Below are 22,423 nucleotides of genomic sequence, written 5' to 3'. Positions count from 1 at the left end.
CTAGCACAGAAGCAGCCTCAGACACTGTGTGAAGGGATACGTGTGGCCGCGTTCCACCAGAACTTTCTGTACACACATGGTGGCAGCTGGCCCGGACCCATCTGGTTACTTCTTGACTCTCAGAGCAGCGTCTCCTGTGCCTCCGGTTCCTCCCTCTGAGCCAGCACTTTGCATTCCTGGAGAGGGTGGGGGGAGTGGCGAGAAGAGGCGGCAGCGAGGACGGGGCTCACCTCCTAGGAGGTTTTGTGAGCTTTCAGCATCCCCCTGCAGCTGCCGTCCCTCCACTTCCCACGTCTGTTGGATGGTGCCGGTTCCAGGGCAGGGTCGGGGACTGGATCTGGCTGCAGTCGGCGTCTCGCCTAGTTCCTGAGAGCTGCACTTTGTCTTTGGTTGTTGATGAATCCATTTTTGTTGGCGTTCTTCACGTTTGCATATTTGATTAAGTATTGCGGACAGACAGGTGCAGTGGTTTATACCTATAATCCCAGCCCTTTGGGAGGCTGAGTCCAGGGGATCATTTGAGGCCAGGGGTTCAAGACTAGCCTGGGAAATATCTCGAGACCCCATCTCTATAAAAAATTTAAAAATTAGCTGACGGTGGTGGTGTGAGCCTGTGGTCCCAGCTTCTCACGAGGCTGAAGTGGGAGAATTGCCTGAGCCTGAGAGGTTGAGGCTGCAGTGAGCCATGATCACGCCACTGCACTCCAGCCTGGGTGACAGAGCGAGATCCTGTCTCAAAAAAACATCTCTGAGGGCACGTGTCTCGTGCGTCCCGCCTCTCACCTGGGCTCTGGTTGCTCCTCTTCCCTTGCAAACATGGGAGGAGCGTGGCTGCCAGGACAGGGAGGGGCATCCCCAGCCCAGATCAGGCCATGACATGGCGAGTGTGGCTACTGGTACACGGAGGGGCAGCCTGAGCCCCCACCAGGCCGTACTTCCCAGTGTCCCTTGGGGTCAGGACTGTGCGTGTTACCGAGGGGCTAATGGGTGAAGCCACACACGCCCCGTGGCCTGGCCTTGCGCCCCTGCCTGAGGGCCTGTACGCAGGACGGTGCCTACGTGGATTACAGGTGCACACCGCCAGCGTGAGGAGAGGCGTGGGCCCGGAGCTCGCTCAGCTGTGGTCCCAGGTGCTTTGTCAGCAGCCGTGTCAGCTTGCATCACGCCGAGTCGCCTTCAGAGTGAATTGACACCAGATTGTCCTGGTGGATTTTTGCTCTGAAGAAATGTCAAAAGTAGCCTTCAGGTTTTTCTGTAGACAAAAAAACCCACCATCATTGCCGCTTGAGCAGTTGTAAATTAAATAAATTCCTTTCTCAGCAAGCTGCCTGGGTCCTAGGCCTCGGGCAGAGAGAAATGGCTTTCAGCGCAGTTCCCACGATGGGCTTTTCTCTGGAGAGGGAGAGGAAGCGGCCTCCACCTCTACCTCTCTGAGTGTTGAAACGTCCCCCAAATTATCTCAGCCTCCTGAGGCATTGTACTGATGCTTTTCTCTAGAATTCACGTATTTCTTTATTTTCTCTGGAAAAGGCGCTGGCTTTGTCCCTGTCCCATGGGCCGTGATAGCTTAAAGTTAGGATGAACCCACAGAGGCCATGGAGGCCCTTCCCAGGCACACTGCAGCAGCACTGTGAGGGTGGACGTGGCTCCTCTTGCAGGGGACGGGCGGAAGGGACTAGCACCTGGTGGCAAAAAATGTGCAGTGAAGTCACCCTAAGGGTTTTTGTGGTTTTTGTATTTTTATTCTATTCTTTGAGATGGAGTCTTGCTCTTTTGCCCAGGCTAGAGTGCAGTGGTGCAATCTCAGCTCACTGCAGCCTCCACCTCCTGTGTTCAGGAGATTCTCCAGCCCTCAGCCTCCCGAGTAGGTGGGATTACAGGTGCACACCACCAGCCCTGGGGAATTTTTGTATCTTTAGTAGAGACCGGGGTTTCACCATGTTGGCCAGGATGATCTCGAATTCCTAACCTCAGGTGGTCTGCTCACCTTGGCCTCCCAGAATGCTGGGATTACAGGCGTGAGACACCGCACCCGAGCACTCTAAGGGTTTTGAATAAATCCTTTCTTAAAGCTTTCTGACCGGTGGCTCCTGTCTCTGCCCAGTCGTAGGCACTGGCCGCTGACATGCTGAGGACTTACGGCCGAGGCCTGGGCGCCCCGCTGCTCCAGGCCGCGCTGGGCCTCAGGCCATCTGGGTGGCACTGGCCTGCAGGCCGGGCGGCAAGTGGGGCGCACGGGTGGGCCTGGCTGCAGCCCACAGGCCGGAGACAGGCATGCAGGTGTACGACAGCCTCACCAGAAGGAAGGAACCCCTAATCGTGGTGCACGCCGAGGCTGCCTCCTGGTATAGCTGCGGACCAACTGTATATGACCATGTGCACCTTGGCCATGCTTGCTCATATGTTAGATCTGATATCATTCGAAGGATCCTAACCAAGGTTTTTGGATGCAACATAGTCATGGTGATGGGTGTTACACATGTAGATGATAAAATCATGAAAAAAGCCGATGAGCGCTGTCCACAATAGCAAAGACGTGGAACCAACCCAGATGCCCATCAATGATAGACTGGATGAAGAAAACGTGACACATGGAATACTGTGCAGCCATAAAAAAGGATGGGTTCATGTCCCCTGCAGGGACATGGGTGAAGCTGGAAACCATCATTCTCAGCAAACTAACACAGGAACAAAAAACCAAACATCACCTGGTTCTCACTCGTAAGTGGGAGTTGAACAATGAGAACACATGGACACCGGGAGGGGAACATCACACACCAGGACCTGTCGGGGAGTGGGGAGCTGGGGAGGGAGAGCATGAGGAGAAATACCTAATGTAGAGGATGGGTTGATGGGGTGCAGCAAACCACCATGGCATGTGTATTTGCACTTTCTTAAAGTATAATTTTAAAAAAAAGTAATTCTTTTTATCCAATGTAAAACTTTTTTTGAAGGTAAAATTAAAACTTTTATTTTTCTTCTTTACCTTTTTTATAATATAAAATTTATGATTTTAAACAACAACAACAAAAGAAAAAAGCTTTCTGACCAACTCTTAGGTCATGCGTGGGCTCCAGGGGTTGGCGGCCTTCATGCAGCTTCCTTCCCGTGAGGTTGACACTACTGAACGAGTCCCTCCACGGATGCACTGAGGATGCTCCTGCACACCGAGGGCACCCTCAAAGCTGCTCTTTCTGTCATTGCCATTTTGGTTATACCGGGGATTGGCAAACTTTTTCTTGAAAGGCCCAAGAGTAGACATTTTTCGCTTTGCGGGCCACAGGGTCTCTGTTAGCAACTCCCTCTGCCACGGTGGCCTGAAAGCAGCCATAGATAGTAGACGGAAGCATGGCCTCGTTCCAATAAGACTTTACTTACAAAACAGGCAGCAGTGGACCGGCGAGTCCCCAAGGGCAAGGGCCAGGTTACCAGAGAATTTCCAGGCACATCCATTGGAGGCAGGGGAGACAACAAAAGCCAGGGAAGGAGCCTTCCCCAGCCACTCCCTTTCCCAGCTGCTCCTTTCTCCAGCTGCTCCCCAAAGGCACGGCTTGTTCTTCCGGATGCTGGACTGGCCAGGTGGACGGACTGGCCAGGTGGACGTCTCTCCAGCTCCGCACTCAGGGTCCAGGGCTGTTTTGATTTTTAGGAGTTTGTTTCCAATCAGAAACTTTGCAGATGATTTGCAGCCAGTTCACCTGCCCTGTGTAAACTTGCCCCTGTCCTCTCTGGTGGCTGAATTCTGGGAGCTCGCGGAGGGCAGGAGCAGGGACAGGTGCCTGGAGGTGTAACGGTGGCGGTGGTGTGGGAGCTTGCGTGGGATCGAGGGAAACGGGCAGATTCGCCGCACACATCCCTCGTCCACTCCCTGCTCCACGAGGGGCAGCCAGGAGCAGCCACTGGTCCGAAGGAAATAAACAATTCAGGTGCCAGAGGAGCCACTGACCTAAAAACCCGCAAGGTGCCCGCCACAGGGTATTTCTGGTACATTGTGTGGGAACTTAATTTTGAAAATTGAGTCTCATGAAATGTAGGAAAGACCTTATTAGGAAGAGAAACCACGTGGCCCAGTCCCTGCGACAGGAAGGGCCTGTGTGGTCCTGATGACGTCCGCAGGTCTTTTAAAATCATACGATCACGTCTGCGAAACCAGGAGGCCACTTCCCGCCTGGCCTCACCCTGACCCCAGCTTGTCCCCTTGGAGGGCTGGCGGACTCCTCAGCCTCACAGTGATGAAACCAGGCCTTAAGGCCGCCCCGCCCGGGGCCTGCAGTGCTGTCCCCATGCAAGAAACCGCCTCGCTCCAGCCCCCGGCAGATCCTGCCCCAGCCCCCTGCCCTGGTCCAAGCCACCTCCGCTCCCACCTGGTGACAAGCCACCTCCGTCATTCCGGGGCCCACCCACACTTCCCAAGTCCACACACGGTGGCCAAGAGCAAAGGCCGGCGAGGCCTCTGCGTGACTCCCTCACCTGCCCACTTCACAAGCCGCCCTGCAGCCCATCCCCACCAGCCCCTCTCTGCTGCCAGGGTGATCCGGCTGCTCTTTGCTCTCCCCAGCCCCCAGTGCCCCAGGCCTCTGCAAGACTGAACCTCTGAGAGGGCTCAGACCCACGAAGGCTGCTTCTGTGGGGCTTCTGTCTAAGGAGGCCGCCGTCTGCCAAGGTGACTGCAGCCTCCAACGCCTCTCTCCCTGCAGGCTGTTCCTGGTCATCGAGTACGTCAACGGCGGGGACCTGATGTTCCACATGCAGAGGCAGAGGAAGCTCCCCGAGGAGCACGCCAGGTGGTGTGCGCGCTGAGGGGGCTGGGTGGGTGCCCGTGGCGGGGGAGTGGGGAGGGGTGGGTGCGTGTGGAGCAGGGGGGCCCAGGTGGGTGCGGTGTGGGGGGGTGCGTGTGGGTGAGCGTGGCGGGGCGTGGGTGGGGTGAGCATGGGGGGTGAGCCGGGTGGGTACGTGCGGGGGTGGGGGAGCCGGGTGGGTACGCGCAGTGGTGCGGAGGGGCCGGGTGTGCACGACGGGGGCCGGGGACGTTCTCCAGGAGTCAGCCGGGCACTCAAGGGAGGGAGGTCCGGGGAGGATGGCAGAGGGCACCACGACCCCCGCAGTGTGACGTCCCCCACAGTGGGACGCATTCCATAGTTGCTCCAGAATCATAACTTTCGGGAGGTCCCCTGAGTTATGGTGCCTCAGAACCAGTCCCCTGGGCCCCACCCCTGAAGCAGCAGGTGCCTGGTCTGAGCCTGGTCTGAGAGAAGTGAGGCCTGGGACGGCGCTGCCTGGGACGGCGCTGCCTGGGACGGACGGCGCTGCCTGGGACGGTGCTATCTTCATGGTGGCTCTGACGTGCTTCTGCTCTTCACCCTGTTAGTGGCACAGCGTGGCCAGCGTTCACTCAGCGTTAGGAGCAGAACGAGAATGGTCTCTTTCTAGAGTGAGCTGAGAGACTCCTTCCTGCCCCTCCCTTTCGTCTCTGTATTTTTGGGCCTCCCCCAGCAGCCATGGGGCCTCCAGGACTGTCGGGGGGCTTATTTCCCTGGACCTTTCCTGTCTCCTGTAGTTTCTCCTTTTCCTCACTTCCTTCCTTAAGAAGGTTCCATGCAGTTTTGTGAGTCACCGTAGATTCTTTCTGGCAATAGGACAGTAGGTAATAAATCTAGAACAGTGGCCTCACTTCCCACAGCGCTCTTGTTAAAAACTGTGGCAAGATGCACACACATAAAAGGTAGCGTTTTGGGGCATGGAGTTCAGTGGCATTGAAGGCACCCCGTGCCATGCAGCCACCGCCGGGCCCCGTCTCCAGGGCACGCCCCTCTTCCCTGCTGAAGCTCGGTCTGTCGGACACTCCCTTCCTGTCCCCGCCCCAGCCCCACATCCTCGCCCCAGATGGGCGTGTCCCACTTTCTGTCCCTCTGATTCGAGGACTCTAGGGACCTCTTCGGAGTGGAATCACAGTGTTGGTCCTTTGGTGTCCTGGAGTCCTCAGGGTTCATCCGTGCAGTGGCCTGTCTCAGGATTGCCTTCCTTTTTCAGGCTGGATAATGCCCACTGGATGGAGGGGCCACACTTTGCTTCTCCGTCCATCCCTTGGGGTGCACTTGGGTGGCGTCCGCATGTTGGCCATGGTGAACGGTGCTGCTGTGAACACGGGTGTAAAGTAATCTCTTGAACACCCCTGCTTCCGGTTCTTTGGGGTATAGGCCCAGAAACTGAACTGCTAACCACAAAGGAATTCCATATTTCTTTTTTTTTTTTTGATGGAGTCTCGCTCTGTCACCCAGGCTGGAGTGCAGTGATGTGATCTCAGCTCACTGCAACTTCTGCCTCCCAGATTCAAGTGATTCTCCTACCTCAGCCCCCAGAGTAGCTGGGACTACAGGTGTGCGCCATCACACCCAGCTAATTTTTTTGTATGTTTAGTAGAGACGGAGTTTCGCCATGTTGTCCAGGCTGGTCTTGAATTCCTGACCTCAGGAGGTGATTCGCCCGCCTTGGCCTCCCAAACTGCTGGGATTACAGGCGTGAGCCGCCCAGCCTGGCCCTGTGTTTAATTTTCGAGGACCTGCCAGACTGTCTTCCGCAGCAGCAGTGCTGTTGTGCACTCCTACCACAACGTGCCAGGGCTCCGGTCTTACCCGCGTGGAAGCCGTCGTGTTACTTGATGCTCCTCCCTGTGTGGAGGCTGCCACATCGTTCTCTGTGTCTTTGACAGCAGGCCATCCTAAGGCGCCTGGGGCGGCGTCCTGGAGCTTTCATTGGCATTTCCCTCCCTGGCCCTGTGCACTGAACTTTCAAATCCTGGGCCTGGTCGTTGAGAGGACGCCTGGCCCGTGGTGAGGCAAATGGGAGTGTGCGGCCCCCAGGCTGGAGCCGTTGGTGCAGCCTCCGGCACAGGCACCATCCCCATGATAGCATCCCCATCCCCAGGTTCTACGCGGCCGAGATCTGCATCGCCCTCAACTTCCTACACGAGAGGGGGATCATCTACCGGGACCTGAAGCTGGACAACGTCCTCCTGGACGCAGACGGGCACATCAAGCTCACGGACTACGGCATGTGCAAGGTGTGTGCCTCGGGCCGCCTCCCCCGCCCATCCCGCGTGTGCTTCTCAGGGCGCCTGTCCTGCGGGGTGGTGTCTACAAGAACCCTCTTGCGGTAACTGTGCCCCCACAGGAAGGCCTGGGCCCTGGCGACACAACGAGCACTTTCTGTGGAACCCCGAATTACATCGCCCCCGAGATCCTGCGGGGAGAGGAGTACGGTGAGTGCCGCGGCCCTGTCCCCTCTCGGAGCACACGGGGCCAGAGACGGCCTCGCGCCTCACCCAGCAGCTGGGGAGAGGTTTCGTTGACCGTCTTCCACCCAAAAGCCACACACTCTTTCGCAGCCGGATGTCATCATCTGGTCTCAGCCCCTTATTTGAATTCTTGAAAACCTCCCGTGTCCACTTGAGCAGCCCCTTGGGGAGGGCACCGCACAGGATTCCTCCTGCCAAGGAGCCCCGAGGACACAGGGAGGGGAAAGACACAGAAAGCGGGGGTGGGACAGGGTGCGGCACCTGAGTCCCCGTGCTGCCCACGTGGCTGGGGAGAAGCAGGTGTCTGGGAGCACCAGGGGGTGCAGGAGCCCCGTGCTGCCCACGTGGCTGGGGAGAAGCAGGTGTCTGGGAGCACCAGGGGGTGCAGGAGCCCCGTGCTGCCCACGTGGCTGGGGAGAAGCAGGTGTCTGGGAGCACCAGGGGGTGCAGGAGCGTGTGGAGAGGACCCCGCAGCCCCTGCGGCTGAGGGCGCCACGCACACTGGAGTGTTTCTGCTCCTCTCCTCTCTCTGGGCGTGCAACATGGACATGGTGGGCATGCGTGTGCAGCCCTGTGTGCGTGTGTGCTGGTGTGTTGTGCTGAGTGTTCATGTATGGGGCATCTGTGTGTGTTGTGTGCACACGCATACTGTGTTTGTACACACCCCATCCACTTTTGCATCCTGGTGTTTGGTTTTTTTTTTTTTGAGACAGAGTCTCGCTCAGTTGCCCAGGCTGGAGTGCAGTGGTGTGGTCTCGGCTCACTGCAAGCTCCACCTCCTGGGTTCACGCCATTCTCCTGCTCAGCCTCCCGAGTAGCTGGGACTACAGGTGCCACCACCCCTGGCTAATTTTTTGTATTTTTAGTAGAGACAGGGTTTCACTGTGTTAGCCAGGATGGTCTCGATCTCCTGACCTCATGATCCACCCGCCTCAGCCTCTCAAAGTGTTGGGATTACAGGCGTGAGCCACCGCGCCCAGTCTCATCCTGGTGTTTTCGATGAGGCATACATGAGTGTGCCTTCCGACATTTTTACACATTTTTTTTTGCCATCAGCATGGGGGTGGGGCAGGAAGGGTGGGCAGGTCACTCACCCCTGGGATAACTGGGCTCCCCGCTGCTGCGATGGAAGTCTCTGTAGCCAGAGAAGGACAGACAGCAGATTGGAGGACTGGAATCCATTCTAGAACCCAGCTCGGGATGGGGATTCTGGGTGGGACAGCAGCAGCGTCTCACCTCAGCAGGGAGCAGGGGGACTTCTGGGGACCCAGGGGCAGCTGCCGTCCTCGGGCAGAACTGCTCAAGGCCTCCTACCGCTCGTTCGCTGGAGCACGTTCCCATCAGGTTGGCTACTTGAACGTTTTTAAAAAACAAAATGACTGGAAGAAAAGCCGGGAGAGTCTCGTTATTGCAGCGAAAGGGCTTCTTCAAGCTTAGTTCTGTAAAACCAGAAACGAGAGAGGAGGGTCATCCACAGGTTCCACCAGTGCCTCGTGCCTCTGTGGTCACAGGTGCCCTGGCAGGACTGACAGCCCAGAGACAGCCCGGGAGACCTCCATAGTGGCAGGGACGGTGGCAGGGAGGCCGAGCTGCCAGGCGGAGGTGCTGGTTCTGTCTGAGAAGTGGAAGCCACAGAGGCCTGTGTGCCGCCCACTCGACCTTGGCTCACACTCGTGTCAACTGGGCATGAAAACCAACCCCAGCCGGGTTCGCCCTGCTGCCGGCCCACGTGGCCCCACTGGGTGACGGCCGTGTGCCCTCCCCCAGGGTTCAGCGTGGACTGGTGGGCACTGGGCGTCCTCATGTTTGAGATGATGGCCGGGCGCTCCCCATTCGACATCATCACCGACAACCCGGACATGAACACAGAGGACTACCTTTTCCAAGGTGCGTGCCCCGCTGCGCGTGCATCCCCTCACCTGCGCGACCGTCTTCCTTCCTTTCCAAAGGTGCAGGTGGAGGGGTCCTGTGGGGGCCAGGAGCAGCAGTGCCACGCAAAGCATACCAGGAACCATTCCTCCTGGCCGGACCCTGTCCCACACGCCACTCCCCGGGCCGTAGGGTGGGGTGACCCCACCTGTGAGTCAGCAGGAAAGAGAACCTGTCCCGATTCAGCGCCAGCTCCCTCCTGCCCTGGCCAGCAGCACATCCTGGAGCCCCAGCTGTACAGAGCTGAACGCACAGCCCTCGCCCCCAAAACCCACAGCCACCATCATGGGCTCCTTCCCACCTGGAGGCCCCGGGACCTGCTTCTGGTCTGGAATTCAGTGCCGCGGGGATGTGGGGGTCCAGGAATGTGGCTGTCTCCGCTGTGCCCTCTGGTTGTCAGCGTGCAGAGGCACCCATGCAGCTGCAATCTGGGGCTGAGGAGGGGAAGCCGCTGGTTCACGCCTGTTCCCACGACACATGCCAGCGCATGTAACCGGGAGGCCCAGGGAGGACCCGGCGGGACTTCGGGTTATAGATATTGCTGGGCTGTAGGAAGGGAGGGGGCTCCAGGGCCCCAAGTCTGAGCTCCCAAAGCTCCTGCTCAGAATAGGAGTCTGGGCAGCGCTGGGCAAAGCGCACACACGCCGGGGAAGTGCTCACCAGGCTCCCCCTTGCAGTGATCCTGGAGAAGCCCATCCGGATCCCCCGGTTCCTGTCCGTCAAAGCCTCCCACGTTTTAAAAGGATTTTTAAATAAGGTACGTTTCTGGCCATGCTGACACACTCGTTCGTGGCCTCGGTGTTGGTGGGCAGAGGGCCAGTCACGGCTGTTGGCCATTTTTTCATGTCGGCTGCTATGTATCGGGTGTGTGGGCTGATTCTCCGCTTCAGTATTTGGGCTCTGTTCTGTGAGTCGTCCGTTGTTACTCACACCTAACAAAATGGGAACGTATGCCCAAGGAAAACGGAACGAAGCCTAACGTGGGGGAAGGAGCTTTCAGTAAAGGAAACATCTGATTTCTGCCCACTGGGTCAGAGCATCGGCGGAGGGCTCGTCAGCGCTAGGAGCGGCCACCAAGGAGGGCGGGTCCTGGGGCTTCCGGGATGGGGCTGACTTGTCCTTGTTTGAACTCTAACCTCCAGGACCCCAAAGAGAGGCTCGGCTGCCGGCCACAGACTGGATTTTCAGACATCAAGTCCCACGCGTTCTTCCGCAGCATAGACTGGGACTTGGTAAAGCATCACAAAGCCCATTTACACCCCCATCGCCATCCCAACCCCAAATCCACGCAACCCCCACCCCACCCCATCCGAACCCCAACCCAATATCCACCAGCCCCCACCCCAAACCCAACACCCCCACCCCAGCCCCCACCTCAACCCCAATATCCACCCCAACCCCAAATCCATCCACCCCCACCCCTCCACCAACCCAACCCCCAGCCCAACTTCAACCCCAACCTCAACCCACACCCCAACCCAATATCCACCCCAACCCCACTCCAACTCCCCCAGCCCCACCCCACCCCTCCAACCCCCCAACCCGTGGTGGACAGAGCCGGGGCTGCGCGGGCCGGGTGGGCTGTGTGAGCTCGTGCACCACTGGGCTGAGCTGGTCCTTGGCACGGCCCCGCCTGTGTGGAGCCAAGGCTCCTGTCTCCCAGAAGGGTCAGCTGGGAATGGGGGGCCACCCCCCAGGGCCCCAAGGAGGGATGGGGAGACACATTTCGTCCTCCGGAGCCAGGAGAGTGAGGGGCCGGACGAGCTCGGCCCATGGCGCTTCCTGACACCCTCCGACTATGCTGGCTCGATGTGGCCGGGAGCTAGTGGCACGTGTGTCCTGGCCTGTGAGCACATTGGCTGTTGGTTCCACAGGGATCTGATAGTGGGAGCCGTCCTAGAGCAGGGCGTTTGCTTTGGTTTTGTGGCTGGTTTTATCAGCAGTTACTGGACAGGACCAGCAGCGGCAGCGTTCACGGCTTCAGCTTTAGCGCCGGGTATTGAAGGAGAGTGAGTCTGTGGGCAGGGCCCGACGCACGCTGGCTCGATTTAGGAATCTGATTTCGGTGGCGTGTGAGCAGGGCGCATTTGGTAAAAACTTTGCTTTGAGTTCTGACCGTTCCCCAGCTGGCCATGTGAGGTCAGTACTCTCCTGTGATGAGGGGCAGTGACTGCAGCCCCTGCGGGCCACGTGATCAGGAGGGGGCCGGACGCCCCGAGGGCTCAGCGTACAGGGGGTTTTGCCAGACGGTGGGCTGGCGTGAGTGTCTGGCAGGTTAAGGCAGGCGAGGCTGCGCCGCTTGGTCGTGGGTGCTGTGGGAAGCGCACTGTCCACCCAGGATGTTTCCAGCCCATGGAGGGTTTATTGGGAGGTGACCCCGTCTGAAGCTGAGGACCGTCTGTGACATTTGTTTCCAGCTGTGTAAATGGTTGCAGAGCTGCGGAAATAAAACCTTTCAAATATACTCTTGAGGAAGAAAAGCAGATTGGAGAGCTCATTAAGTGCATTTCGGAGGAAGCCGAACTGAACCAGGAGAAAGCCCAGCTCTGAGGCAGTGGGACCCACCCGACTTTTCCAGGCAGCCTTGGCCAGCGCGGGGGGTCACTCCCCGGCCCCCGTGGTCAGTGGGGGCCCTTGTCCACCCAACAAGTCACTTTCTAGTCGAAGGACTTGCTTCGCCTGTGCATGTGTGGGAGCGTGGGGGAAGGTGGAGTCAGGTGGTCGGAACGTACCCGCACGCAGCCCTTCCAGAGCCCAGCTGGGCTGCCGCCAAACTAGGACAGGGCCATCCTCTGTCGTGGGGTTGTCAGATGCACACACTTACAAATGTTCTGAGTATAGGCACCTGCTACGGAATCAGCTTCACAAATTCTTCATTTAAGTGTATGCCTCTGGGAGCATAAGGGAGCAGAGATCTGCCTTTGGTTCTGACTGTCGTCCTCAGGCCCAGGAGGAGGCTAGCGGTGGCGTCCCCTTTTCTCTGGTCCAGGCACCCCTGGCTTAGCAACATTAGTGGTGGCGTTCCCCCGTCTACCTCAGGCACACCTGGCCTAGCTGGTGTTAGTGGTGGCATCCCCATCTCCGGCCCACAGAACCCCTCTGATCCACACACACACTCAGGTCCACATGCCGCCCAGCTGAGCCCGCGGCAGGCGCTTAGTAGAATCACAAGGAGCCAACATCCCCGCTCCCAGCCACCTCCCCTCGCCCGTCTCAGCTGAGTCTCCACTGTGCCTTTCCCACCCTCTCTCTTCCACGCCCACCTTGGGCCCACCAGCACCGCAGGAGAGCCCAATGCTGGCTGCAGCCTCGATGCCAGCCGGGCCCCTGATCTTGTCTCTCAACCACTCTTGCGTTACCGGGAGTGGTCGGATGAGAACAGATGACTGCCTGCAGAGTGTGGGGCTCCTTCTCTTCGGAGCATTGTCTAATCTGAGTGTGAGTCCAACCCTGCCCCAGCCAGAACTCAAGGGGACCACGAGGCCACCCTTGGCCTCCTGCTGGGAGAGGTCTGCATCCCTGCAGTGAGCACGCCAGGTGACCTCAGCACACATGTGCTGTGGGCTGTCTCTTGGAAGGCAGTCAGCGGCCCTGGCTTCCCACCTGGGTCCCACCACTGCAGAATCACCCCTGTGACTGCCCACCTGAGCAGCTTCCCATCACTTACTTCTTCCTGGCTGCTGCGGGCTGCGTTGTGACTTCCATCACAGCCTGAGAGGCCCGTGAAGGGCTTGCCACCGACTGCCAGCTCTGCTTCTGCCACCGACCGCTGGCTCTGCTTCTGCCATTTCCTTGCCACCCATCAGCTCTTGGGGCTTTTAGGAAGAGGTGTGGCTGTTCGGGTCAGATTGCTTTAGCTGGCCTCAGCAGGGTTGGTATGGGGTCACCACCACCTCCATGCAGTGCACCACGTGACCTCAGCAGAAGGAAGGTGCTCCCCCCATTCACCCAACGTCCACACCTCAGTGGTTTTGAGCAGGCCCAGAGTTATACGACATCACTGCAATCACTTTCATCACCCTGTACCCAGAGAAGACGTGAACCCACTCCAGCCTCTCCCCACGCCCTGCAGTGGCTGCCCCGCCAGGCTCTGTGGCTCTGCCTGGTCTGGACATGTCATGGAAATGGACTTGGGCATGCCGCGGCCTTTCGTGCCTGCCCTCTCCCCTCAGCATCGTCTCCACAAGGTGCACCCACGCAGTAGCACGTGGCGCTGCCTCCTTCCTGCGCTGAACCCCACTCACTGCGTCCACTGCATGGAGACCGCACCGCTGCATCCATCCTCAGTGGACATAGGGTGGCCTCTACTTTCTGGCCATTGTGAATCGCGCTGCTGTGAACACCTGTGAACCCGCTTCTGTGTTCGTTTCTCTTGGGCAGGTGCTCAGGGCGCAGCTGCAGGTCCGCTGGTCTCGGTCTCGCCTTTCAAGGGGGGCCACCTGTTCCTGCAGCGGCTGCTTTCTGGTCCCTTTGGGGGCCCCCAGGTGCTGTGCTGGACTTAGTTCCACAGGCTGTAGTGGGCAAAGCTTGAGAACAGTCCTCGGTGGGTGTCAGCTCCGTGTGGGAGTGGGGCGCGCGTGAGGCCCCGGGCCCCACCTGTGGACTCAGGGTCTCTGTCACGGACTGCAGGGAAGGCGGTGGGAGCAGCAGGGTGGATGGTGAGAGGACACAGTGCCCGCCCCCCGAGGGTCCGAGGGTAGAGCTGGAACGGGGTCACAGTCACCCCAGAGCCGCCCCAGCCCCTCCTGGCCTGCCCCCAGCTGAACCAGCACCGCTCGGGCAGTTGCTGCCACTAGGGTGTGGCTCTGGGGCCCAGCACCAGGTCCCCAACCCTGCTTTCCTCCTGGAGCCCAGCCTCTCTGCACGCTGCCCTGGAGAAGAGAGGCGGGGTGCCAAGGGCCCTGCCAGCAGGGCAGATCCACCTTCCTTGCCCCTGCACCGGGAGGTGGCGCTCATCTTGGCGGGAGCGCCCATGGGTTGTGTCCAGACGCCACCCTCCACCAGTCCAGGCGCATCCTCAGGCTCCTATATCCTGAGTCCTCCAGTTCGGCTGTGGGAGCAAAGGCCGTGGGGAAGTTGCTGGGCCTGTCCCAGGTGAGCTTTGAGTGACAGACAGGCTCATTCTGAAGGAACTGGGCCCGGACAGCACGTCCTGGCCTGCTGACTGGGGCTGCCACTCTAAGAGGGTCCCCATCCCTGCAGGACCCCTGGTACTTAGCGCATCACAAAGCCCAAGTATTTGTGGATCACGTGATGTGTGCTTGTATCAGGAGTCTGGGATTTGAAGTGATGGATTTCCCAGCGTGGTCCCAGCTCCCCACTGATGTGAACAGGGGTGGCGGGTTAACAGCTGAGCCACCACCTGCTGCCCAGCCCCATGCGTCCCCCACGGCCGGGCGGTGCTGCGTTAACTCATCTCCCCGGATGGAAACGTTCACGTGGTGACAGCCTTTTCTCTTGAGAGTCATTTGCTGCCCACGTTGCTGGGGAGATTCTGCCTCAGGGCCAGGAGCACTTTGCCCCTCCCACCCCCATCAGGTCCATGACGTGGGCCCAGGGCTGCCGGTGGGAGGCTCCCGGGAGGAGCAAGGACTCTAATGCTTCGTGTCGTGGGAGCCTCAGGACTTTCCCACGCGCGACAGGCACGTTCCTAGGAGCTCGGCGGGAGGAACGCGGCCACGTCACATGCTGCGCAAGGAGCCGGCGGCAGGGGAGGGGAAAACGGAAAGATGCAGAAGAGGGCAGGTGACAAGAGGCCACAGAGAGATGGCCTGTGTCTGGGCAGGGGGTGGGAATGGGCGGGAGGCAGTTGAGGGAGATGTGGGGCAGTGGAGGCCGTCAGAAGTGGGGATCACAGCTGTGACCTCATGGAGAGGGACAGGCCTCACAGCTGGGTTGGTGCCGGCCCCACGACCCAGGGCCAACCTGTGTGGCTGTAAAACTCTCAAGCCTGGAGTGTGTAGAAGGCAGCAGTGCCCTGGCCTGGCCACCCATGAACCCCTCTGTCCACCCCATGCTGCGTGGCGCAGGGCAGGCGTGGGCCTCCAGCTGGAGCCTTGAGTGGTGGAAACTTGGTGGGGCTTTAAGGCTGACCTGTGTGCTTATGAAAATGCATGGGGACCAGCTGCAGACACACAGACAACTCGGACGCATGGACGCACGGACGACGTGGGCACCTAGACGTGGACGCACGGACGACGTGGACACCTAGACGTGGACGCACGGACGACGTGGACGCACGGACGACGTGGACGCCTAGACGTGGACGCACGGATGACGTGGACGCACGGATGACGTGGACGCACGAACAACTCGGATCCACAGACAACATGGATGCAGGGATGACTCGGACGCACAGATGACGCGGACGCACGGATGACGTGGACGCACGGATGACGCGGACGCTCGGATGACGCGGACGCTCGGGTGACGCGGACGCACGGGTGACGCGGACGCTCGGGTGACGCGGACGCTCGGGTGACGCGGACGCACGGATGACGCGGACGCTCGGGTGACGTGGACGCTCGGGTGACGTGGACGCTCGGGTGACGCGGACGCACGGGTGACGTGGACGCACGGGTGACGTGGACGCTCGGGTGACGTGGACGCACGGATGACGTGGACGCACGGATGACTCGGATGCTCGGATGACCACTGCTTGCCTCCACCCCGGGGCTCTCTGGGCATTTCCTGTGATTTGTGTACCAGGAGCCTGGGAGTCCCACGCTGCCCCCAGGGCACTGCCTCCTGGGCCCGGCCCTGCATCCGGTGGCAGCCCAGGTGCTCACCAGTCATCACCCCAACGGTGCCGGGTGGTCTCAAGGACCTCCCCCCATCATTGCCAAGAACTGGCTCCGGGATGTTTCTGTGTGGCTGGCTAGTATGGCCAAAGCAGACCCTGGCGTGCTGTCCCTGAGGACGCCTCCAGGCCCTGCCCAGCACATGCAGGGCCCATCCATCCTGTGCCTGACCATGCTCTGCCACGCAGGCCCTAGCCCAGCCCCCTAGCCCTGCTGCTGCTCCCCGCCCCACCCCTGCCACCTCCACCAGGCCACCAGCATCCTGCCTGGCCCTGTGGAGAGCAGTGTCCTCCTGTGTCCAAAAGTGTCTTCCTCCTCAGCCCCTTCACTCAGGCCTCATGGGGCCCCTCTGTGGCCCCCAGCACACAAGGCATGCGCCCACTACAGGGCCTTTGCATGGCTGTGCCCTCCCCAGGCTCCAGCCCTCAGCTCCCTCAGGCTGTTCTCAGATGTTCCTTCAGAACTGGAGCCCTTGGGCCCCCAGCCCCACTGACACAGAGCAGGCCCCCTGTTGTATCTCAGGTCACTGTGGTTGCAGCCACAGGGGCAGCACCTGTTACTGCCACAGTGTCTGACCTGGGGCCAGTGTGCACTCAAATGCACTGCTCTGAGAGGCCAGGGTGTCCATGCATGGGCTGGGTGCAGGGAGCAGCGGTGGGAAAAGGCATCAGGCCACCATGGGCCCGCACCCGGAGCCCGCATTCCAGCTGCAGAGATGGGCACTGAAGGCTTTTGAGCAAGAAGAGGAGGCAACGCTGGCCCCTGGGGATGCTGTCAGGGAAACCGAGGCAACTTCGAGCCCTTGGAGCAGAGAACGGGCTGGGCCAGGGGCTGGAGGATGCTGGGCCAGCTCCAGCTGGGTCCTGCTCTGTTCCCGCCCTGCCACTTGTTTACAAAGCAGCCCAGGACTCGGGTGGAAAAAGACCCCGTTTTCCACATTTTATCAGGAAGTGTTTCATACAAAGAATGGGGGTAACTGATGAAGGGGCCATCCTGTGTCCCCACAACCCTGCTGTGCACACACCACAGGTGACCCACTCTGACTAAGGGGACAGCCCTGGTCCCTCCGGCTCCTCCCCAGCACCGTCTCCACCCAGTGGCCTGGCCGTGGATGCTGCCGGTGGCCCCACTTTGAGACAGCCACAGCCCTGACATGTGTCCAGCCTGACGTGGAAGTTTGTCTATTTTGTGGAGTCCTAGTAGCTGCCACATTAGTAGAATGTATGTGAGCACTTCTTTGTAAGTTCTCAAAAGCCTGTGAGGGTTTTTTCCATGATTCTGCTCCCAGTTTGGCTTTTGTTGTTGTGGCTGTTCTTGACCACCCTGGACCCCACAGTGGAGAGTGGGGGGTGCGCCTGGGAGCCTGGAGCCGAGGCCCGGTCCCTCCTGCTGTGCATATTCCTGCCAAGTAGCACCTGAGATTCGGTAGCCGATGCCTATGCAGGCAGAAACCCGCCAATTCTAGCTTGAATGACTGGAGGGTCTTGAGGATGGGGATCCCGGTGGTGCCAGCATGGTCAGAGTACCTCTGGGGTGCTGCCCCCCAGCAGGCGGGGCACCAGGGATAGGCATAGCCGCGCTGGGGGCATTTCTGGTCTTGGGATCCTTCTTGGCTCTTCCGGAGGGAAGGCGGCTGCTGAGTGCCCTGTGATCCGCCTGTGAGCTGGGCTGTTCTGCTTGGTCTGCAGGGGCTGGGGGCTCGGAGAGCAACTGGGGGGCTGCATTCTTTTCACCAGCCGCACCCACCCAGCCCCATCCTGGCTGGCACTAAAGGGAGCAGAGCGACGTTACGTCCTCCCCTCAAGCCTGGTGAATGGTGGCTCCACAAGGCTGGGGTCAAACGGTGCCTATTGCTGACAGCTGGATCTCAAGTCTTGCACAGGAGCACACACCTGGCGGGGGGGTGGGCAGTGAATGAGTGTGGGAGGATGGGCTAGAGAACCAGCAAGGGAAGGGAAGGAGAGAGAGAGAAAGTGGTTAGAGAGTGAGTGAGCCAGTGTATGAGTGAGTGAGTGAATGAGTGGGCTAGAGAGGCCGGGCGCAGTGGCTCACGCCTGTAATCCCAGCACTTTGGGAGGCCAAGGCGGGCGGATCACGAGGTCAGGAGATCAAGACCATCCTGGCTAACACGGTGAAACCCCGTCTCTACTAAAAATAAAAAAACAAAATTAGCCAGGCGTGGTGGCGGGCACCTGTAGTCCCAGCTACTCAGAACGCTGAGGCGGGAGAATGGCGTGAACCTGGGAGGTGGAGCTGCAGTGAGCTGAGATTATGCCACTGCACTTCAGCCTGGGAGACAGAGTGAGACTCCGTCTCAAAAAAAAACAACAAAATTAGCCGAGCGTGGTGGTGGGCGCCTATAGTCCCAGCTACTCAGGAGGCTAAGGCAGGAGAGTAGCTTGAACCAGGGAGTCGAAGGTTGCAATGAGCCGAGATTGCACCACTGCTCTCCAGCCTGGGCAACAGAGTGAGGCTCCATCTCAAAAAGAAAAAAAGAAGAGTGGGCTAGAGAGTGAGCGAGTGAATGAGTGAGTGGGATAGCAAGGGAGGGAGAGGGTTAGACAGGGAGGGAGGCAGAGGGTGAATGTCTGTCTTGGTGCTGCTGTAACAGAATACCTGAGCCTGGGTTATTTCCAGGGAGCAGAGGTCGTTCCCAGCTGTGGAGGCTGGGAGTCCAGGGTCTTGGTGCCAGCAGGCTTGGTGTCTGGTGAGGCCAGATCTCTGCTTCCAAGACGGTGCCCAAACACCGCATTCCCCGGAGGAGAGAGGGGAGAGGGGAGGAAGGCCACATGCCTTCATGGCAAAAAGCAGAGAGGAATCCACGCCCAAGCTGTCTTGACAGCTCCAGGAATCTGTCTGTGAGAGCGGGGCTCCCATCAGGCCCCACCTCCTACACTGTTGCTCTGGGGAATGAGTTTCTCAGCGTGAATCTGGGGGGCACATTCAGACCCTATTGTGGGTGGGTGGGAGAGCATAGCTGTGTCACTGGGACAAGTGGCCATGAGTCAGGGGAACTGAAGGGCTTTCATTGTCCTCACCTGTGTGTGTTGTGGCACCTGTGCCAGGCACCAGCGTTCTGCCCTCCCTGGCACAGGTGCATCACCAAGGGCCAATACGCAGCGGCCAGAAGTGAGCCTTGAGCCGAGGCCCAGGCCCACCTGCTGGGCATTTTCCTGCCAAGCAGCACCTGAGATTCTGAAGTCGATGCCTGGATAGGCAGAATGGGCCGGCAGGAGGCTCCTGACAGATGGATCGTGCGGTACCAGTGCAGGCAGGGTGCTGTGGCCACGTCCTGCGCCTTTATGGTCAGGTTCCAAGACGCCATGAGACGGCTTGTTCAGCCCGTTAGCGTTGGTGCCCCCTCAACAAGGACCCCCAGGACGTTAGCGTTGGTGCCCCCTCAACAAGGACCCCCAGGAATGGGGCGGCCTCGCAAGGGTGGCTGGGGGTCCCGCTCCATCCCACATGTGGCCAGCGTGGCCCACACTTCCGGCGTTCCTCTCAGCTCGACAACGTTTCTGAATTTGGGTATTTTCTAGATGTTGTGTTGTAAGAAGAAACACTTGGCATTCAGACACTCGGCAGATTGAAATGCTGCGTTTCTTCCTGTTTCATTCTGTGATTCGAGCGACACTCAGTCGATAGGGATGATGCCCGCGCGGAGCTGACCTTTCTTGCCTTGTTTTTCCAAGCTGGAGAAGAAGCAGGCGCTCCCTCCATTCCAGCCACAGATCACGGACGACTATGGTCTGGACAACTTTGACACACAGTTCACCAGCGAGCCCGTGCAGCTGACCCCAGACGATGAGTAAGTCCCACTGGGTGCGGGGACCCCAGAGGACCCCTCGGGCAGCCCCATGGCAGGCCGGCACCTTGGGCGGCTGGTGACCCGGCCTGCCCTTGAGTCCCGCCCGCCTGGCGTCATCTCTCCGGTGGGCATTGGGGGAGGATTCTTCTGCGAGGGTGACTCGCCTCCCCGGAGGGAATGAACACAAGGCCATGCCCCGCCCCTGCCGCCTTTGCCCACAGGGATGCCATAAAGAGGATCGACCAGTCGGAGTTCGAAGGCTTCGAGTACATCAACCCGTTACTGCTGTCCACCGAGGAGTCGGTGTGAGGCCGCCGCGTCTGTCGTGGACGCGATTGACCCTTTAACTGTACCCTTAACCACCGCATATGCATGCCAGGCTGGGCACGGCTCCGAGGGCGGCCAGGGACAGACGCTTGCGCCGAGACCGCGGAGGGAAGCGTCGGCAGGCGCTGCTGGGAGCAGAACAGTCCCTCACACCTGGGCCCGGGCAGGCCAGCTTCGTGCTGGAGGAACTTGCTGCCGAGCCTGTGTCGCGGTGGGCCGCGGGGACCCTGCTGAGGGGCTGTCATGCAGTTTCCAAGGTGCACATTTTCCACGGAAACAGAACTCGATGCACTGACCTGCCCCGCCAGGAAAGGGAGCGTGTAGCGTCCTGAGGAATAAAAGTTCCGATGATGTGGAAGCCCCTCTGCTGCCTTTTTTCCGTGAGTGGCGCCTGCCCCACGTCTCCGACGCAGCCACACGGAGGGGGGCAGGTTAGGAGCCAGCAGGACACAGGTGGGGGCGGGAGTTTAAGTGCCTGTGGGGACACACCGCAATCAAGAAGTGTACAAACTCGCACCGTTTCCTAAACCCTGGTAAGTTCTGTGGTTTTTCCTGCAGAGCGTGTGCCCAGCAAGGTGACACCTTAAGCAGGTGGCGGCTGGGTCAGCCGGCTCACTGGACCGATGGGGGAAATAGGATCATAGAGATTCTAAAATGTGGCTCACCAAAGCACAGTAGACCAAAAAAGAAAAAAAGAAAATGGAAAACTAAATCTGCACAAATCCATTTCTGACCACACTAAGCAGTGCCTGCACGATCCCTCGTGCGACGCGTTTGATTTTTGGAAAATATTCTTACTGTCACACAGTACTGAGAGTTAGGGAAAACTAACCGATGTATGTGTGACGGACCCCAGCCTTAAAGTTCAAAATGATGACCCTACAGACATGCAGAAACACAGGCACACTCCTCCCAGCAGCGCGGACCTTCTGCTCCCTCCTGCTCCCGGGAACACGCCTGCGCTCTCCGTCCTCCCACCCCTCCGGTGAAGGGACAGCTGCCCAGAGCCCAGGCTTTCTAGAGGCAGGTCTGCCGGCTGCCAGGGGTCAGGTGTGGCGGAGCCGTCTTCTGAGCTCTCTGGGAGAGGGGGTCGCACCGCCTCGTGCCTCCGAGTGGGGCCTGGTGCACAGGTGTGGAGGTGTGGAAATTGCCACGCAGCCCTCTTGGCCAGGCGCAGAGACCCCAGGCCTCCATGACTCAGGGGCCGCTCCACCCCACCGTGTGGCTAGTGGCTTCGGGAGGAGATACAGAAAACCTCAAGTTAGGAGGTTCGCGCCACGCCTTGCCTCGCCTCAAGGTCATACCCACCAGGTGAGCGTGGCCCACCCCACACTCAGGTTTCTCAGGGCGCCGCTCCATGCCTGGCGCCGAGCACGACGTGGTGGATTCACACCCGAGCCCCAGGTGCTGGGACAAGAACAGCGCTGGGCACACCCCGCCCCTGCCCCAGCTCAGGCCTCCGGGTGGAACGTGGAGATGGGTTCCAGCCGCACTCCCAGCCTTAGCCGGTGAGACTCTCCTCCAAAGACGGAACGTTAGAAACCCCAGGGCAGAGTCCAGGAGCCGACCTGGGTCTCACACAGGTGTCCCAGACCAGCGTGGGGATGTCCAGGTAGCGGGGCCCAGCCTGTAGCCGCTGAAGACACACCTGCCGGGGGAGCGGGCTGCTGGGACCCCACCTTGAGTGGGAGACCCCCAGTGTATCCTGGAAGTGGTTAACAAGCAAACTGCTTTCCATGAGCCTCCTTGATTTGTTAAATATTGAAGGCACTGACCTAAATACTGCCGTGTTGCCAACAGCGTGCCGGTTACCAGTGTGGCTGTTCTTGTACACAATGTGAGTAACGCTGTGCTCATCACAGGGGAGACTTTTCTATTCCGTCATTTGTTTTATAAATTAAAGTGAAGGATGTATTGAAGTGTGCTTTGAAAAATCCTGATATTTGCCAATGGCTCCGGTCACAACCGTGTGTCTTTTGGAAGTGGTTCCTGAACTCTGGTGACTTGGGGGCTGCACGGTGGGCCTGTGTGGGCGCGGTGCGGGGCAGCTGCCCATGGAGCCCGTGGCTGACCGGCTCTCCCATGGATGACACCCTCGACGGCCAGGGTCATTCAAAGTCTCATACATCCATTAAAGACTTTAATGAAAATGCTTACATTATTATTATCATTAAAAGTAGGTGTTTTTGGCCGGGCGCGGTGGCTCGTGCCTGTGATCCCAGCACTTTGGGAGGCCGAGGCGGGTGGATCACGAAGTCAGGAGAT

At 59.3% G+C, this 22,423-nt stretch overlaps 1 protein-coding gene and 1 pseudogene across 7 annotated transcripts in view; one reads left to right on the top strand and one right to left on the bottom strand.

Annotated features, from left to right (window-relative positions):
• Positions 1–20,523, top strand: part of PRKCZ (protein kinase C zeta) — a 142,352-nt gene extending 121,829 nt beyond the window's left edge. For all 6 annotated transcript variants that reach the window (XM_033228672.1, XM_033228676.1, XM_033228675.1 and 3 more), the window contains 8 exons: positions 4,698–4,784; positions 6,925–7,060; positions 7,171–7,258; positions 9,062–9,181; positions 9,901–9,980; positions 10,366–10,455; positions 19,716–19,831; positions 20,053–20,523. In XM_033228672.1, coding sequence (XP_033084563.1) covers positions 4,698–4,784; positions 6,925–7,060; positions 7,171–7,258; positions 9,062–9,181; positions 9,901–9,980; positions 10,366–10,455; positions 19,716–19,831; positions 20,053–20,140 — 805 coding nt within the window. In that variant the 3' untranslated portion in view covers positions 20,141–20,523. The remainder of the gene's footprint in view (positions 1–4,697; positions 4,785–6,924; positions 7,061–7,170; positions 7,259–9,061; positions 9,182–9,900; positions 9,981–10,365; positions 10,456–19,715; positions 19,832–20,052) is intronic.
• LOC117093434 lies at positions 19,602–22,423 on the bottom strand (annotated as a pseudogene). Its single transcript, XR_004441140.1, has 2 exons — positions 21,137–22,423; positions 19,602–20,633 (listed from the first exon to the last, which is right to left on the bottom strand). The product of XR_004441140.1 is annotated as an uncharacterized LOC117093434 (transcript).

This window comes from Trachypithecus francoisi, unplaced genomic scaffold (genome assembly GCF_009764315.1).
Source record: "Trachypithecus francoisi isolate TF-2019V2 unplaced genomic scaffold, Tfra_2.0 Lachesis_group12, whole genome shotgun sequence".
Classification (NCBI taxonomy): Eukaryota; Metazoa; Chordata; class Mammalia; order Primates; family Cercopithecidae; genus Trachypithecus; species Trachypithecus francoisi.
Note: the sequence above shows the minus strand (reverse complement) of the source record. Positions and strands in the feature narration are given on the sequence as shown.